The sequence below is a fragment of the Polyodon spathula genome, unplaced genomic scaffold, assembly GCF_017654505.1.
Source record: "Polyodon spathula isolate WHYD16114869_AA unplaced genomic scaffold, ASM1765450v1 scaffolds_599, whole genome shotgun sequence".
NCBI classification, from domain to species: Eukaryota; Metazoa; Chordata; class Actinopteri; order Acipenseriformes; family Polyodontidae; genus Polyodon; species Polyodon spathula.
The window spans coordinates 1-17,513 of record NW_024472088.1 but is presented as its reverse complement, the minus strand read 5'-3'; the positions used below and the strand labels follow the sequence as shown (position 1 = coordinate 17,513).

Sequence of the window (17,513 nt, the reverse complement as noted above, 5' to 3'; positions counted from 1 at the left end):
GTTCTGTGAAGAGAGTTCAAATGCAAGTCTTTTATACATGTGAAAACACGTACTGTGACCCAACACAGGTTCTGGGTTCACAGGAGTATGCGCTACCAAGATAAGCTGTGAAGATAGACTAGAAGAACTGACTCTTTTTAATCTGGAACAAAGAAGAATTACAGGGGACATGATTGAAGTCTTTAACATCCTAAAAGGAGTTGCTATAGTTAACCTGAACCAACACATGTACAGAAACCAGACCAAAGGACACAGAAGGAAATGAAGTGGAGAAATATGCTCTTTCACACAGAGAGTGGTGAGGGTATGGAATAGGCAGTGAATAGGCAGGAAATGTCGTTGAGGTCCTTTAAGACACAACTTGACAAAGTTCAGAGAGCAATCAGCCACCAAGTACCGGACAAGCTTAGAAGAAGCAATATTTAAGCAATGTGACACCAAATAAAGATTTCCCCCAATTATCTGGAATTCTCAGTGTGCTTCTAATTGAAAATAATAATAATTCTAAGTAGTGTTTTTGAAATTCCCACACTGGAAAATGGATACCTTTTTTAATGCAGTATCCATGCAGTATTCAAGAGATGCAAGATTACATTTAGCTTTTTTCCTTCAGTGTAATTAAAACGATATAATTCACACGTCTCTAAAAATTACTGAAAGAAAATGCAATACATTTTCACAGAGAGGAAAACTGAAAGTGAGATTCTTCTGCCAGTTCTGTGTGCGAATCAATCATTTTCTAGCTAATAGTCTGTGTTAATGGTCTATTGCGGATTACACAGCCAAAGTTGAGTCTATACTGACATCTTGTGGCTGTAGGACTAAATTACAGAGGAGAAAATCTTGTTCATACTTGTTTGAGCTGGTTGGTATAACTGGGGAGGACAGGGCTGTTTTATTAAGAGGAGGGAGAGCATGGAAGTGTGTAGAAATAGAAAGAGGCAGCATGGCAAAGCTTCTCTGTGAGATCCACGTTGTCAGACAGCTCTGAGGTGCACATTATTGAGATCGTGTGAGTGTTAGTAATGACGCAACAGCACAGACTGGTGTGAGAGAGCAGCTCATGGGAGAACTACTCAGTGACATCAAGAACTCTCTTTAATAGAAGACTGTTTGCAAGGTGGCTCTACTTTGAATTATTGAAAAAGCATTTCTTTAAAAGTGCACAATAAAATGCAAAACCTTTTATGTGAAACAGTCCCTTCTTGCATTGCTACGTCCTGAGCTGACTTTACCCCTTTAAATTAACCCCTCCCTGCTTCCCAATATTCCCCACACCTGCGTACCAACAGGACTTTCACTCTGCCACACAGATACATATAACTTTTAGCTAACTTTTTGTAATTGTGTAAAAGCAACAACTTGTGATCTGTATGCCACACTCAATAATCATGTCTGCACTCACCTTTTTACACCATTGTAAGTGTGAAAAGGGGTGTGTAAACTGGTCTAATGCAACAGTCCCCATTAAAAAGCCTTCAGGTCATGCTTGCCAGCTAGTTTTTTTCACTATTGAGGTATGTTGCATTAAGTGGAAGATGTGATTATGCAGGACATGCAAAAGGATGCAATAAAATGAACAATAACAGCTAGGTCACAGCTGACAGGATCCAGAACTTAGAGTCAGCATGCAGCAATGTTAGCTGTGCTGAGGGTTAGCTGTTTGCATGTTCTGACTGCTCTAGTGGAGGTATCTACAATGCAGTGTGCTTGACCTCTCACCTTCCACATTGAAGCAGACACTAGGAAGACTGCAGAGAAAAGCATATATTGTTTATTATATGCCTTGCCTCAGATCTGTGCAGCTCTACACCCCACTGAAAGTCATGTGTTTGTTTGTACGATTTTAAAATTCAGGTTATTCGTATGCATTGTAGACCCTTCATAGTTGTGTCAGTTTTGTCAGTGTGTAATAATGCTTCGCCTCCTATCTCCTTAATAATGCTGACATCAGCATAAGACATACAAAACTCTCCGCTACAGCACGTGCTCTTCAGTTGAGTGGTAAGACGTTTATCTTTGAGCCGTATGGTTGGCGGTTTGTGTCCAGCTCTTATCTTCTCATTCAATTCAATGGGCTGAGATGCTGTTTCATTACAGTGGTGTTCCATATAACTAAAGAGCAAGCTTTGTAGTCGAGAGAGCAGTACCTGGCTTATGCTGATGCCAGTGTTATTAACTCATCAGCCACTAGGAGGAGATTCATTACAAATGCCTAATGAAACCACGTCATGAAAACAGGATAATACTGAGGTTTGCTACATTGGAGAGACATCCCAAGGCATATGGTAAGACCCCGCACCACACCAAAACCAACTTGAACATTCCACAAGTGTTTTTCCAGAGATTGATTTGTTTTAGGTGTGCTGTATGAAAGAGTAAGACAGACACACGTGATCCATTTAAGGTCCACGATTTCACCTTTGAATAGGTTGTTTTCTCTTGTTATGGAGACAGGATGGAATTATCTGGGGTTTTTTAGTCAATATACAGCAAAAACTCAATGAATATTGAAACCCATACGTTGTGTTGTCTGAAACCACTAGAGAAAGCCCTCACACAGAAAAAAATGAAACACAAAGTAATTGAATCCAACAAAATATTTTCATAACATATAAAACTCTCTCTCTCTCTCTCTCTCTCTCTCTCTCTCTCTCTCTCTCTCTCTCTCTATATATATATATATATATATACTATTAAACACTCAATACTGTTGAATAAAGAAATAGTAAAAACTAATGACAAACGTTTCAGATAGAAGTCTCTTCCAGCGTCTTCAATGAATAAGACATCTTTATCATTAGGAGGCAGTGTGGGCTAGTGGTTAAAAGTTGCCAAGGGACTTTTTTGACCTGAAAAAAGAAACAAGGACCAGGGGTCACAAATGGAGATTAGACAGAGGGGCATTCAGAACAGAAAATAGGAGGCACTTTTTTACACAGATAATTGTGAGGGTCTGGAATCAACTCCCCAGTAATGTTGTTGAAGCTGACACCCTGGGATCCTTCAAGAAGCTGCTTGATGAAATTCTGGGATCGATAAGCTACTAACAACCAAACGAGCAAGATGGGCCGAATGGCTTCCTCTCGTTTGTAAACTTTTTTATGTTCTTATGTTCTTAAATGCTTGAAAGTCAGCCTCCCCCATCTCCCTGGCAGTGCTATGCATCCTCTGCAGGGCATATCAAGGAGGTGTTAGCATACCTGTGGCAGCTGCTTGTTTATGGAATGAAGAGTAGGCCAATTGGAAGAATGACTCAATTTGAGAACGTATGTTGTGCCTCTGTTCACTTTGAACAGCTTCTCAAAGCTTAACTGAGGAGTTTGATGAGTGATCCGAATACCAACCAGATCATCAGGTCTTGTGTCTTAGATCTTTAGAAAAGTTATAGCAAATGCAAAAATTCCATGAATTTGACGTGCCTCACATATGGGAAAGAAACACATGCTATAAACACGTGTTAGTATTTTTATTTATTTATTTATGTTTGAAAAGTATCCTGGTACCACAGTAAACAGTGTAGCTCATAACTGTTGTGTCTAAGTTCTAGAACATTTTAACCACACAGAAATATTCCTCAATGCATCCCACCTAAAACCGAAATTGTCTTCACACTCTTGCTTCTGCTATAATGACAGTAGATCCAACACTATTTTGGATTTGATTTTGTTTTAAATAGGTCCTTGTGACAAAACGACCAATAAACCACTGTGCAGTCATATTTATTAGAGCTTTTTCAGAATTAAAGGAACCAAAGGGGTAATTTTGAAAGGACAGGCGGCTGCTATTTGTGGCCAAATAAACATATTGTATAGATAGAAGTGCGTGTTAATTATTTAAAACCCACCAAAACCACACCTTAAATAAAGTGTAGTGAAATAAAACTAATGAATTATTTACATGTCTGCTTTCCTTCTGATTGTGTAGCTGACATTAAGCAAAAAACAAAAAAAAACAATACACACTTCTATTTCTGTCACAGGTACAGCTCCCTAATGTTTACATCTGCTCGCAGGAAATGATTTATTTAATGCTGCACCGGTCTGACTGGAACCGTTCTATGCAAATAACCTCTTCTGGGTGTGTAACAATCCCCTGACGCCAGCCAATCAGATTGAGGAACTAGTAATGCGGGAGATCTGAATTTCGCGGCACGGACTTTGGCGCTAAAACAGCAGCACTGAGATCAGCTGGCGGGGACCTAGCTGCTGTGAAAGCTACAGAACACAGAGAAGACCCAGTGGTGAAATCCGAAAACTCAAATCAAAATCTGATGCATCCTGCAAATATTACTGCTTGATCAGATAGCTAGTTTCAGGAAAGCTGAACTACAGACTCTGCTGATTTTAAACATATCAGTATTGCTGGAGATAGGAAAGGATTTTTAAGAAAACTATTGGCTTGAAATTGATTTCGGTTTTGTTTTACATTTTTTGTTGTAAAGTGCTATTTTACGCCAAGCTGTTACGTTTTAGATTACTTTAAAAAGTAATTATTTATTAAAAGGGAAATGCAAGACTAACTGCTCAATAAGGAGCATTACATATACTTTGTATGTTCTGGAATTGCAGTTGCATTATTTAGTATATTTGTCAGTGTTTTCAATTATATTTAGCTGCAGTTTCTGCATTGCAATTAGTATTAAATATTACCTGCAAGTATTGCTGGTAGCCTTACCATGTGTTAGCTATATATTGCTAATATTGGCTGTTTAGCGATTAAAAATCCCATTTTTGTTTTTGCAAAATTGAGCTAGGTAGTAGTTTTCCAGACAATAGAAGATGATGCGGTTACCCAAAGGGGTCACTTCGGCTACTGGCAGGACCAGCAGCGGGCTGTCGGTATCAGAAAAGAAAGTTTTGCCTGGCATAAAAACAGAATTTTTCAGCACCGGACTATCAAGCCCTCTGATCCACACAGTACCGACTGGTTATTTCAACCAAATATGCAATACGTCTAATTCTGAGCAGAGAGCGAACTGCATGTACGCTACCCCCCATGGACCGGAGATTAGGGGTACCGTCAGATCTAATTCTGGGAGGTTGCCGGTAAGACAATTTATTTAAACATAGCTGTATTCAGCGTTTGTCACTTTAAATGTGTTGTTAACTTGAATTAATTTCCAATGGGATCATATATAGTGTCTATTATAAATGTAGTAATCTATCTATGTTGCATTTCAATACGTAGTTTTAGTGAAAATACCATTCTCTTAGTTTCTATCTGAAGGTTCACTATTTTAATTTACAGAGGGGTTTCAACAACGTAATTGTGATGTAAAGTTTCTAGCCTTTACAACATACAGGTACATGAGGCAGTTAACTTTTTTTTCTTGTAAAATAACTGTCAGTCGTTTTAAAATAGTGTAATCGCTCAAGTCGTTTCGTAATGCATTTTTTTTTAATTTAAGAACCCCACTATTAAGTTTGCATGCACCCTGTTCTATGGATCTATGTGTGCTTGCTTGCTTATACAACCGTCTCAATGCAGCGGTGTCGGATCTCCCAAGTGACTCGTCACTTTATGAGGAATGACAACATGGAATCAATGAAGGAGTTGACGGGGCTTGTCTATTGATAGCCCTGCTAGTTAGTACTCAAGTAGTTTTAAAAGCATCTCTGCTCATGTGGTCGATGCTGTGGTTGAGTATAACGGCAAGACATTAATGTTAAGCGAACTTGCAGGTTAGATGAGATGGGGGTCGCTGGGCACTGCTCACAATGTAATCGTTTCCCATTACCTCTTGCAGTATTATCACAGATGCCCCGTTTCTTTTGGTTGTTTTGCTTTGCCGGTATGCAGCTATTTCAAAGTAAAAGTTTGTGTTCCTGGTACAAAATCATTTCCGGCATACGAGTTTCAGGCTTATGGTCTCACTGCTACTAGGCCATGTAACCCTACTGCACTGGACCACTTTGTGCTTGAGAAATCAATATACAAGCATTATTTAAAATGTGTTTCTTAGTCAGCACTTTTTTTTTTTTTAAATTACTCCCATAAAACCTGTTTTATTGACATGCAGACTATGATTAACTTTTTACAATAGAGCCTGTGTTTCTATCAATACAGAACGTCCACCCAGCCACATCTTCATTGCCCTAAATGCTAGACTTGATTTTACGTTTGGTAAGTTTGGTTTTAGTTATTTCAGTTGCTTTAATGGGGTATCGTATGCACTCCAAGACTGTCCTTTCACCTTTACAAGCCTTTCCTCTGGTAATTGAGTGACAGGTATTTTTGGAATTTGGTATTTTAATCATACTGGACATTCTGTTTTCTGTCATTCTAGTATGTATCTATATTACTGGCTGCCTTTTGAAAGTTCTGAAATCAAAGTGCTTGGTGGCAGAACATGTATTTTAGTAGAAATACTTACTGTAATGACAAATCCAAGATTACGGGGTATTGAACTACACAGGGTATTGAACTACACTTCCTCACTGAAGCAGTTAAGCAGTGCTTCTGCAATTGACTTTATGTATTTGTTCTCAGACTTTGTCAGGCTTTATCTTTAGTGTGTTTCTGTGAGGAACACCTGCTGTGTCCTCCTCCAGCTGAAACCAGTCTGCACTTGCTGGGTGAGGTCACTGTAGCTTGTTGGTGTTCTGCTATATAGAATTGGTACAGTTGAAGGGTGTGCCTATACTGTTCATCTATTCAAATACAGTAACAATGCTTTCTCATGTTGCACATTGCCGTGATACAAAAGACATTCACCCTAATGTGTTGGTGTCAGTCCAAGGAAGCTGGTACACGATTTGCAATACAAATTCATCCGACAGCTTTACCTGGTTAGTTAAGATTAATGATGCAAGTGGTTGAATGTTACAACATTAGCTTAAAACTCCATATACCCTTGAGACACTGTCTACAAATGCTAGCCTGGTGCTCATGGGCTTTCACTGATTGGTTTAATTCTGCTTGAAGGGAGAAAACAGAATTTGCAACTCTACAGCTGCTTACCAAAGCAAATATACAATTGCAACCAACAGCTAATGTGTTATTAAACTTCCCTAGTCCCTTCCCAGCTCTTGTATGGAAATCTTACTTTCCCTTATCTTGTATCCTATGTCCTCTAGATAGCAACACAAGGGCATGTTTTTGGTAACCTTTGCTTTCTCTTGCTGAATTGAAAACAGTTCATTGTGGGGGTGGTAGTGCTCTTTGTCTTGTCAGGGCGCAGCTGCTGTGCAGTCCTAGTGGAAGCTTTGGTAGATCACATCCATAGCCTTTCTCTTGAACTGCTTTTCCAGCATTATCAAGATTGAGACACTGGGGACTATATGCACCTACCTTTTATCCCAAATACATTTTCACATGTGCAAGAGATGGGTGATCTACATTACAACCTTGTGGGTATTCTGATGTTCCTATTGTCAAGGATGGGATTGGAAGCACTGTAGGCAATTGGTGTGTTAGATGCAATTGCAAATGATTGCCTGAATTTCAAAGCCATGTGACGCCATCTCTTTGCACCTCTTCTTTCAGTCCTGCCAAAAGGGTTCTTTTGTTTTCAAATGAAGGTGGTAATGACTGCCAACCGTCTTGCATTGAGCTGGTATTTGATGGGGTGCACTAGTGTTTCATCCATAACTACTATTAAACACTCTACAATTTATAGATAACACCTTTTGACTACAAATCACTCTGAATGTTTGGATTAAGTTCTTTTAGTATTTGTAAGTTTAGTATGTGTGACTGTGGTATAGTATAAGATCCAGTCCTGCTTTTACCATTATGGTGTGAGTGGATCAGAGAGCAGGCTTGCTAAAACTTTACATAGTAAAGTTTGTGTGGATTTGATAGGGGGTTCTATTGAGCATTTCTGCAGCGCTGTTTAAATCAGTACGATTGTGTGTTTACAAAGCCTTTGTACACAAGGGTTGAAAGTCTACCTATACCCAGAATTTGTTAAATAACCAAGGCATTACATACTCGTTTACACTTCCAGTCCCTGGTTTTGTTTTCTAGAGCACACTTTTGTATGCTACTGTGCTTTAAGTTCATTTCCTGTTTTAAGATATGTTTGGACATATAGCCTGCCTTGTGACACAAGAAGTGAATAGGGTTGGAAAACAAAATCTGTTTTGCCTTTTTAAATTGCATATTGTGGTAACCACAACATAGTTTGGGGCGTGGTGTTGGGTTTCACAGAGCAATATGTGTTGCTCAATACCACAGAACTACATATTACTGGAACAGGAGATATTATATCGTTATAGCTGCTTCCGGTGTGATGAAACCAAATTGGTACCATACTTCTGTACCTTAGTGTCCCCTGAAACACGGCCAAAACTGATGCATTTAATGGGCAAATCAACTGGAAACCATAAAGTGGGGAAGTACAGACATTGATTTTGAAGTACAAGTGTAGCACAGTTCCTTGTGTTTAATCAAATCAATAATTCATGAGTAATGAGAGGACCGCTTCAGGACGTTAGTCCTCTGTGGGTGTCTTGCGCATCGTTTCTTGGATTGCCTGATTAGGGCCAGTTAGCTCCCTTCCTTCTCTCTAGTCTCCTGTTTGGAGATGCTCATCCAGATAATTTAAGTGTAAACGCTGGCCAGCTGTTTGGGGGGTTGTGTCAAGAGAAGGAATGGAGCCCCACCCAGGGGGTTCTGGTACTGCAGATGCTGTCAGCCTGGAGGTTTCGTATCTTCAGATCTCTCGCATTAGTTCCTCAATCTGATGGTTTTTGGTTTAGCTTGTAGTTTTAGTTGCCCCTGAATTGTCTAATAAACATGCTTCTCACCTCTTTGTTTTAAGGGTACTTTTACATAGATTAAACACTTCAACCTTTTTGTAATAGTGTACCACTGCTATTCAGTGAAAAAGCTGCTCTTTTATATTTTGGATTTTGCATTCATACTGTGGTTTACAATTCACAATACTATGATGAATTTATGAACAAATATTAATCCTAGGAGTTGCTCACAAGTTATAGTAAAGTAGGTTTATTTCAGTTATTTTTATCCTGTTGCTACTTGATTTTGTAGAGGAACAGCTGAACCCAGGTTTTTGCTCTCTGCTTCACGTGGAGACGCTTTTTTATTTCTTTTGCCTACTGAGCAGCAAACAGCTGCTAGCAGTCGTTCAGACCCACCCGTTGCTGCAAATGTTAGCGGAATTACACTTATTTGGCTAAGAGCTCAAGGGAGCTGTGTGGTTGCACTGAGACACAGTGAATACCACAGCTTATCTGTGCCCCAGCACACTCCATATCATCTGAGCACTGCCAGCAATGCAGGCCGGTTTCATGTAAACCACAATACAGGCAGGCTGCGACACTGAAACTTCAAGAGGGGACACCCCCGCACCTCTCCACATGCACAGAGGGTGCTCCGACTACATTTTGGCAGTTCGTTTACTGCCATATTGGTGTCTTTAACCTTTTTTTTATGGGTTTTACAAAATGCTTTTGTATAAAACACAAAGTGTTTAAGTTCCCATTGTACGGTGTGTTCTGTTCCTAGTCCAGATTGCTTTAGTTTTAAACCACTGCTTGTTTGTTTCTGCCGTGTGGGAGGTATGAGCAGTGGAGATGAAGTCTCCATTGACGAGGGATAAGGGGTGCTCAATGGGTGGCTGGTTTAGGCACGCCTCTCCATTGTCTCTTCCCGCCACTGTGTACCCGTAGGATGGAGTCTGCAGCTAATGTTGTATTGTGAAGCAGCCCACGCCAGTGACAATGACAGCAGTGTCTTTAACGGTTTAGCTCTGTTTAGCTCTCTCCTTCTTTTAAAGTAATAACCTTTTTTTTCTTTTGATCTGTCCGCTTTGTTGATGTTTTATTGTACTGAGAATGTTTTGATAACTTGGGGACAAAAAAAAAACCCAAATGTTTCAACCACAGGCCTGCCCCTAAACTGCTCCTCCTAGTACCTTGCTGTAGGTCTGATTTTTTGTATGCAGCTGGATTACTGGAGCAAGTCTGAACTCCAGCACTGCAGGGATTGTGTCCCAGCATCTTTATCAGCAGCTTTTGAAATGTGCAGGTTTCATTATGAGGTATAAAATACAAGAAACGGAGAAGGGAGGGGGGAAGAGATTTGAACACTCCAATTCAAATACACACATAGTTTTCCTCAGAGACTTGCTGTATGCTTGTGTAAAATCTACAAGTTGTGAACCCTGCAGTCAATCGCTGCTCTGGAGTGTACTACTGTAGGAACCAATCCCACACTTGGGCAGCAGGAGCTGTCTTCAATTTAATAGCAGCTTCTTCTCTCTGGAAACCTGTGGTCGCACCTGTTGGTGTCTGCAGATGTCGCTAACAGGTGGGTGTTTGGGATGCAGCTCTGAGCTGGAAACAAAGACATTTTTCTTCCTTCCCTTTCCCGCCATGCAGACAGCTGCTCGGCTTCAGCTGGTTAACTCCTTGAATGCTGGGTTGATTTATTTTGCTCTGTTCTAATTCGGATTTCAGCATTCCTGCGGGGGGGTGGGGGAGCCACTACAACGGCTGCTACTGTGTTCTATACCATGAAAATACTGACTGTGTTATTAAAGCTCCTAGATGGAGGGAAATGGCACTGTAGCCTTTGCTTTTACCTGTGACCTAAGGTAGCTGCCATATTGACCTATATCTGGAAAGATATTAGCTTTCAACTTTTTACACAATTAGGTCAAGTTTGACTTGTGGGAACTGTACAAGAAGGATGAACCAGGCGGGAGGCTGGCATTTGGCCAATCAATGGTCGTCCGGTTTTGCCAGTAATTTTACAAAGCTGCTATCTGATCTCAAGCTTCTTGAGGGAGTGTCTTATTTGTATGCTAAATGTGTTGACATCGACGTTTACCTCGGGTAGAATGTGGGTACTATACTGATGTGACTTTTTACATTTCTGCTGTGTGTGTGTGTGTGGTCAATTTTTGAGTTATTGTCTCCATATTTGGTACTGTAGTCTGTTACAGGTATTGCACTATTAAAATTAAAGTGCCGTTGATTTAACCTCTTCCTTTTGAATAATACAGATCACACAGTTTTAAAATGGTGTATTTACTCCTTCATACAATGAATCTTCCTGTCAAATTACTTCCAGTTTGAGTGAAATTTCAGTTTTACCTTTGGCTATCAATACCACTCCCTTATTTATTTTAAATAAAGCAGTTGGTCTGATGTAGCTTTATTACACAAGTGTCCTTGACTTTTAAATGTTTAGCTAACAGCACTGCCACAACACTAGTGTGTTCCAGTGTAGCACGTATTTGGTCCTCCTATGCACACCGAGGTCAGGCTAAAGCTATGTTGCGGTCCTTATACAGGAAGTACATTATATTGACTTGCAGCGTAAAAAAGTCAGTTGTCCTAAAAGTAAAAGAGGCATCCAAATCGTTAGTACAGTTTACTGCCAGCTGTTTCACTACAGAGAACTAAGCTGCCAGTTTAACTTGGCGCAGTGAACAAAGCCACGGACCCAGCCTCCATCAATTCAAACAGCTCTGCACTGGAACAGCACACTGTAATTAGATGGTGTAACCCCTTCTGTAACGAAGCCCCGTTTTAAATCTGCCTTGCTGCTATGTAGGCCTGTGGCTCGGCTGTGTGTGGTGGTGGGGGTGGGGGTTGATAATAGGGCTGTCTCTGCTGTTAGCAGGGGGCTTGTGGCTCGTCATGGAGATTACTCTTTTGAGAGGGGGGTGGGAGGCTGTCCTGCTGAATGAATGAAGTCTTGGTCGGGTGACCTCTTATTAAACTGGCTGAGGTCTCTTCAGCGATTGTAATCTGATCCGGTTTGGAGTGAGGCCGACTTGATTCACAGCCACCAAAAGTGTAATAACTTCTCTTCCTGACGGCTGGCAGGCCTGGAGAACCTGCCTTGCAGCAGCCAGGCGCTGTGCCTTAAGAGTTTTGAGAGTGCTGCCTCTCACTGCAGTGACACTAATTGCAAATCGCAGAGTTGCATTGTAACTGACTTCTGGTCTAATATGCGGTGTTGTGGTATTTATGGAAGCTGTAAATTGTATTTGTTTGCTCCCACCCTCAGGCTAAGAGAAAGCTGGATTTGGAAGGCAATGACCCCCTGTATATGCCAGACTTCCGCACCCCCAAAGGGAAAGGCAGGACTGCAGCCAGGCTCCCCAGCCCTATGAGTAAGTGTGAGGCAGCATAGTCATGTCAACACATCCCCGTCCTCTAATTCTACAGCAGTTTTGATTTTGTACAGCTTTTTACTGTTGGCTGAATTCCACCTTAAAGCTGAATGACACTCAAGTACATTTTGAAGGATCATTCCCAGTGAAGTTACCTATATAAAACAGGTTGACTGGCCACACGCAACCTGGCACAGTCTCATGCCTTCCCTCTGTCATGCAGTGAATACATAGCAGCACAACTGCAGTGTATAGTTTTGTATGCAAGCACATATCTATCTTAATGAAATTTGCAGATGCTTAATTTAACCAAGATCCATCTTTCATAGAAAAAAGTTTACAGAAGATACTGGTTCAGTCCCAGCTTGGAGCATTATTCAAGTGTAAATGGGTGATTGAAATGTTAAGAATCTTTTAATCCAACCGACTCTTATGTGCCAGCAGTGTATCTATTTTGTTTAATTCTTTTATGATTTGTAATTGGATTGACTGCAGCTTTCCCTCCCTCTAACCTTGGTCTCCTTCCTCTACTCAGCACCCAAATCTCCGGGCGAACGCACACGCTACGACACCTCTCTGGGGCTGCTCACCAAGAAGTTTGTGAGCTTGCTGAGTGAGTCTGTGGACGGGGTGCTGGATCTGAACCGGGCTGCCGAGATTCTGGAGGTCCAGAAGCGACGCATCTATGATATCACCAACGTGCTGGAGGGAATCCAGCTCATCCGCAAGAAGTCAAAGAACAACATTCAGTGGGTGTAAGTGCTGAGAGCTGCGGAGCATAGTGATTTCTCAGGGTACTTGGCGGGTGATTTCACAACATACATAGAGGCTAGAGGCGCTGGACCACCAAGGTAGGCTTGATGTTCCAGTGGTTAAGAAAAGGTTTTGTTCCTGTTTTAAATCCCAGCTCAGCCACTGACTCCCTGTGTGACCTTTAGCAATTCTCTTAATCTCCATGTGCTCCTTCCTTCGGTTTAGGCACATGTCTTGTTTTAAGTGACTCTGCAGCAGCTTTTGATGCATAGTTCACCCCTAGTCTCTGAAAGCATCTGCTAAGTGACTAAGTTAAGATAGAGGAATTAAAGGATTTGTTTTGACTGCCTTCCTTAGCTGAGGTATTGCTTGAGTTTCCATGTACTGTAACCCAGGTCCTCCTGTGCTCTGTAGGATGGGCAGTGTGTTCGAAGGTTCGGCTGGCTCTGAGAAGCAGCGTGGGCTGAGGAAGGAGCTGGCAGATCTGGAGCGGGCGGAGGAGGCTCTAGATGACATGATCCAGTCCAGCAGCACCCAGCTGAAAGAGCTCACGGAGGAGGAGAATAACAAACAATATCCTTCCACTGCTGTCGCATTAATTTGGGAGAGGGTTGGCACCAGTCTATTTATGCATGTTGCTCACTGAGCCATTTTGTTGGCCAGATTTCCATATCCAAGTTGGGGTGAGGGGGTATAGTACTGTTAGAGACGAGACTTCCCTTAACATCTCCCAACATTGGCGTATGTGACCTACCAAGATATCCGCTCGATCCAAAGCCTGCAAGACCAAACCGTGATTGCTGTCAAAGCGCCGTCTGAGACCAAACTGGAAGTCCCAGAGTCTACGGGGGTAAAAGCTTTTGTTAATCTGCTAACCCGCTTTGCTGTGTTGTGCTTTGCCCTACGATCGCCCCAGTGTCAGTATTAGGTTCTAAACTGAGGGTTTGCTGACGTGGTGTTTCTCATGCCCAGGACTCTCTGCAGATCTACTTGAAGAGTAAGAACGGCCCCATTGAAGTGTACCTCTGTCCGGAAGAAGGAATGGAGGAGAGCAGCCCTGTCAAGAGCAGCAGTCCCGGCAAGGGGGTTCGTGCTGAGCCCATTGTAGTCAAGCAAGAGCCCCTGGAAGGTATGCTCTTTACCAAAAATGGAACGGTGTTAGTTATATTTCCCTAGTTTTGCTCTTTAGCCAACAATTTATTGCAATAGTATAAACAAGGGGTCTGCAAGGTGGGAATTATGTCTGCGTTACAGCCAAAAATTGAATATCTGCTCTGGAATTTTTCCCCTTTTTAGTTTGTGAAGGCCCGCTTGTGATTTGTCATTTTAAATCAATTTCCTGCTTTTGCATTATTTTTTTAAATATGAGCACCATCTTTTGAAACGATTGTCTTTATTTATCACTTCTCATAATGCTAAGCTACACACTGAAGACATCAGCCACTCCTAGGTAAAAATGTCATCTTATAGACCCAGGTACTTCTGATATACTGCCCCAAAATGTAAGAGGATATGTATAATTTTCAAAAGGTATTCTAAAACATGTATATGAAACCCCCTCAATACATTAAGTTAAATAGTGTGGTCCAGAAGTTGCTGTTCACACTGTATTGCTCCCTTCTGTTCCCAGAAGAGCCTTCAAAGTCAGCCTGCACTCTTCTGGATGTCGATGGGATCCTGGGGCTGCCCCCCAGCTTGCTCCTACTGACAGAGGACCAGCTCCCCTCTACCTCCTTCTCCTCCTCTGAGGCGGCCCCCTTCGTCAGCTTCTCTCCCCCCCTTGACCAGGAAGACTACCTGTGGTCCATGGAGGACACAGAGGGGGTCTCGGACTTCTTTGACACCTACGATCTGGGGGACCTGCTCAGGAACTGACGCTTGTTTCACCAATACCTTGACAAACGAGACTTGCTCGTAGCTAGAAACACATTTGAGAAACGTCAAATATAATTCCTGCTCAAGAACTGATGTGCTCCTTGAATGGAGATTGGCAGGAAAAAGCTTTGTTTTTGTTTTTTTGTTGTGTGTGTGTGTGTGTGAAGCCATTATCATTATATAATATGAGTTGACTTTTTTGTTGTTGTTTTAACCCAGTTAGTCCATTAGGGTATCAATTGATAACTCAGGTGAAGTAACATTTCCTCCTCCCTTGAGGTGATTTCCTCATGTTCATACTGCCCCCTGCAGGAAATAATTGAGACTGCATTTAATATCAATTCTCCAAAAAAAAATACAGTAACTTGACAGCCTGTGATTTAATAGCTTGTATGGAGCATTCAGAAGGACACTTAACCAAACCTTCCACATATGTTTGCCACAGACGGAACAGCACCCCCCTCCTCCTGTGACCTGGCTTGACTGGCAGCTCTGAAGAACCTCAAGCTCTTTAGAAATCATCCTGACGGGAGGGGGGTTGACGTCTTTACTGCTTTACCCAGGTATTGAAGGTGCGGTCGGAATGGAGACCACCTTGACCAGTGTGAATTGCATCCAAAACTTTGTGCTTCATAAGAACTTCAACACCAAGTACTCTTTACAAAGACTGATTTGTATCTAAGGACACAGTGTTTAGTTGATGAAAGGGAGCATTCTGCAGCAAAGGCCCTCCAGTAGGTTCTGTAAACTGTTAAACCAGGCCCCTTGGGAACCTGTAAGAGTCTTTATGCTGATAATACTTTACAGAATGGTGGAGAAGTGAAGGATTTGGTTTGTATATGTAGGGTTTATTGTGCAGTTCCTTTGCATGTCTGTTAGTAATGGTGACTGACTTGCAGTAATGGGCTCTCTTTAGAGCATGTGGATGGGGTTGCAAACTCTTATAAACGTAAAGTTGCAAGGTATAGGTCCACTAATGAAGCTAGTGCACTGTTAAAGCCACTGACACCGTGCATAGTGTACTGTTAACATTCAAATGGAGCCAACAGCTTTCTTATCCAGCAGTACTGCCTATGAAGAAATGCTGACCATAACCATGCACCCATACAACTTCCTGAATGTCTTCTCATCGTCTGTGGTGTGAGCCTGTTCTGTGGCTTTTGCATTTGACTTTTAGAACTGTGTAAACTGTTCGACCTTAAAAGTTGGTTTGAAAGTGCACACTGGAGCACCGCGTAACCCGTGCATTAACTTCAACCTAGTTCCCAACATTCCCCTTTCAGGTGCTCTTCATTCATTCTCGAACTCAGGAATATGTATTCAGCTTCTGTGTGTGTGTGTGTGTTTACAGGCTGCCTCTAGATGGTGCCATTTCCCTTGGCTGGGTTTCAAGTTTTACATACTGTAAATCAGGCTTGTCATTGTGCATCCCCCTTTTACAGTACAGTGTGTAGTTTAATTACAACAAAGTACACACAACACAAGTTTTTCTTAATGGATTAGGAGTATCTTGACAAATTTCTGCATGTCATTTATTTAAGCTGTTTTTGCAGTGTGTGTATTAAGCTTGTATTAATAGTATTGAGGTGGGTTTGGAAGATGCCAGTGTCCGCCCTTGTACAATAACCTGCATTTATATTTGACGATTTTATGTCTCCTGTTCTATTTTTGTTTTGGCACAAGCAGTATGTTCTAAACAATGTTAAGCCCTCACTAAAGAGTGGAAGCTAATGTTTGTATGTGTTTGCATATAATGCTTTTCTAGTTTAAAAAAACAAACAAACAAAATGGGTTGCTGTTCTTTGTGACCCCCTCTGTGTTCATGCATCAAATGCAACAAAGTCTTAAGTAGACCCTTTGGAACACCTTTATAAAATTGACAGATTGTGGTCTCCTGTGTATTCAATTTGAACCGAGTAATGGACCTGTTCGTTTAATACCATCCTGTATGGCTTCTAAAATGAAGTGATGTTTAAAGGACTCTTTGCAAAGGTACATTTTGGGAACTATTACTCCCATGTATTTATTGTTCTTGTGATGTGTCTTAAGAATTATGTGGACTTGCTCTGTTAAATTTTTTTGCATGTCCATTGTAATGTATTGTGCATGGGTTTGTTTTTCTGAATGAATAGTGCCCTACATGTACGATACATCAAGCTACATCTAACATTGGTTCTGGGCTATGGTATGACTAAATAAGCTGTTTCTTGTGCTATAATGGTGCTATGGATTGATTTACTCAGGTCTTGATCACCTTAGTAACTTTGATACCTCACACAGCCTAGTAACGGACATCACTAAATGAGCCAGCCTGCACTGGCCTGTTTAGTTAAAATGCGTATTTTATGCCCAACTGAATTCTGTATCCTTGAAATGGCAGCTTACTGTAAATTTAGCAATTGCGCTAATGTATTTTTATATTTGTAAATGTTTGGGGGGGGGGAGTATTTTGTTGTAATCTGATACAATTTAGAATGGCTGTTCTAAATATCTGTTGGTAATGACAGATGTTTTGCTATTGCAGTTCTAGCCGGGGTATTGGTCATGTGGATGATGTGTGAAAGTGGTGTGTCCAGTCTAGCAAATAAGGAATCTGGCTTTTTTTTTTGTGTGTGTGTGGAAACATTAACTTTGTAAAATCTTAAACCACTTTGAGCTGTATGTCCCAGGTGTCATAATCTTTGGCTTGGAAGAGATTTTAACGATCAGTGAAAAATATACAGCATTACTAATACTTAGTGATTTAATTTCCACTCATTCTGTGAAGTCGTTTAAAACTTCAATGACAAAT

General features: G+C 41.3%; 1 protein-coding gene across 1 annotated transcript; it reads left to right on the top strand.

Annotated features, from left to right (window-relative positions):
- The first annotated feature begins 4,231 nt into the window (after positions 1-4,231).
- Positions 4,232-17,507, top strand: e2f2 (E2F transcription factor 2). The gene is made up of 7 exons (XM_041240503.1): positions 4,232-5,048; positions 11,989-12,094; positions 12,630-12,849; positions 13,262-13,420; positions 13,583-13,697; positions 13,820-13,976; positions 14,478-17,507. The coding sequence occupies exons 1-7, from the start codon at positions 4,782-4,784 to the stop codon at positions 14,720-14,722; spliced, it is 1,269 nt and encodes a 422-aa protein (XP_041096437.1). The 5' UTR covers positions 4,232-4,781; the 3' UTR covers positions 14,723-17,507.
- Positions 17,508-17,513: the final 6 nt, after the last annotated feature.

Excerpts from the sequence above, each read along its gene's own strand:
- e2f2 (XM_041240503.1), top strand. The coding sequence starts at position 4,782 with ATGATGCGGTTACCCAAAGGGGTCACTTCGGCTACTGGCAGGACCAGC. Across the intron at positions 5,049-11,988 it reads CTAATTCTGGGAGGTTGCCG|GCTAAGAGAAAGCTGGATTT; the intron begins GTAAGACAATTT and ends TCCCACCCTCAG. Across the intron at positions 13,977-14,477 it reads CAAGCAAGAGCCCCTGGAAG|AAGAGCCTTCAAAGTCAGCC; the intron begins GTATGCTCTTTA and ends TTCTGTTCCCAG.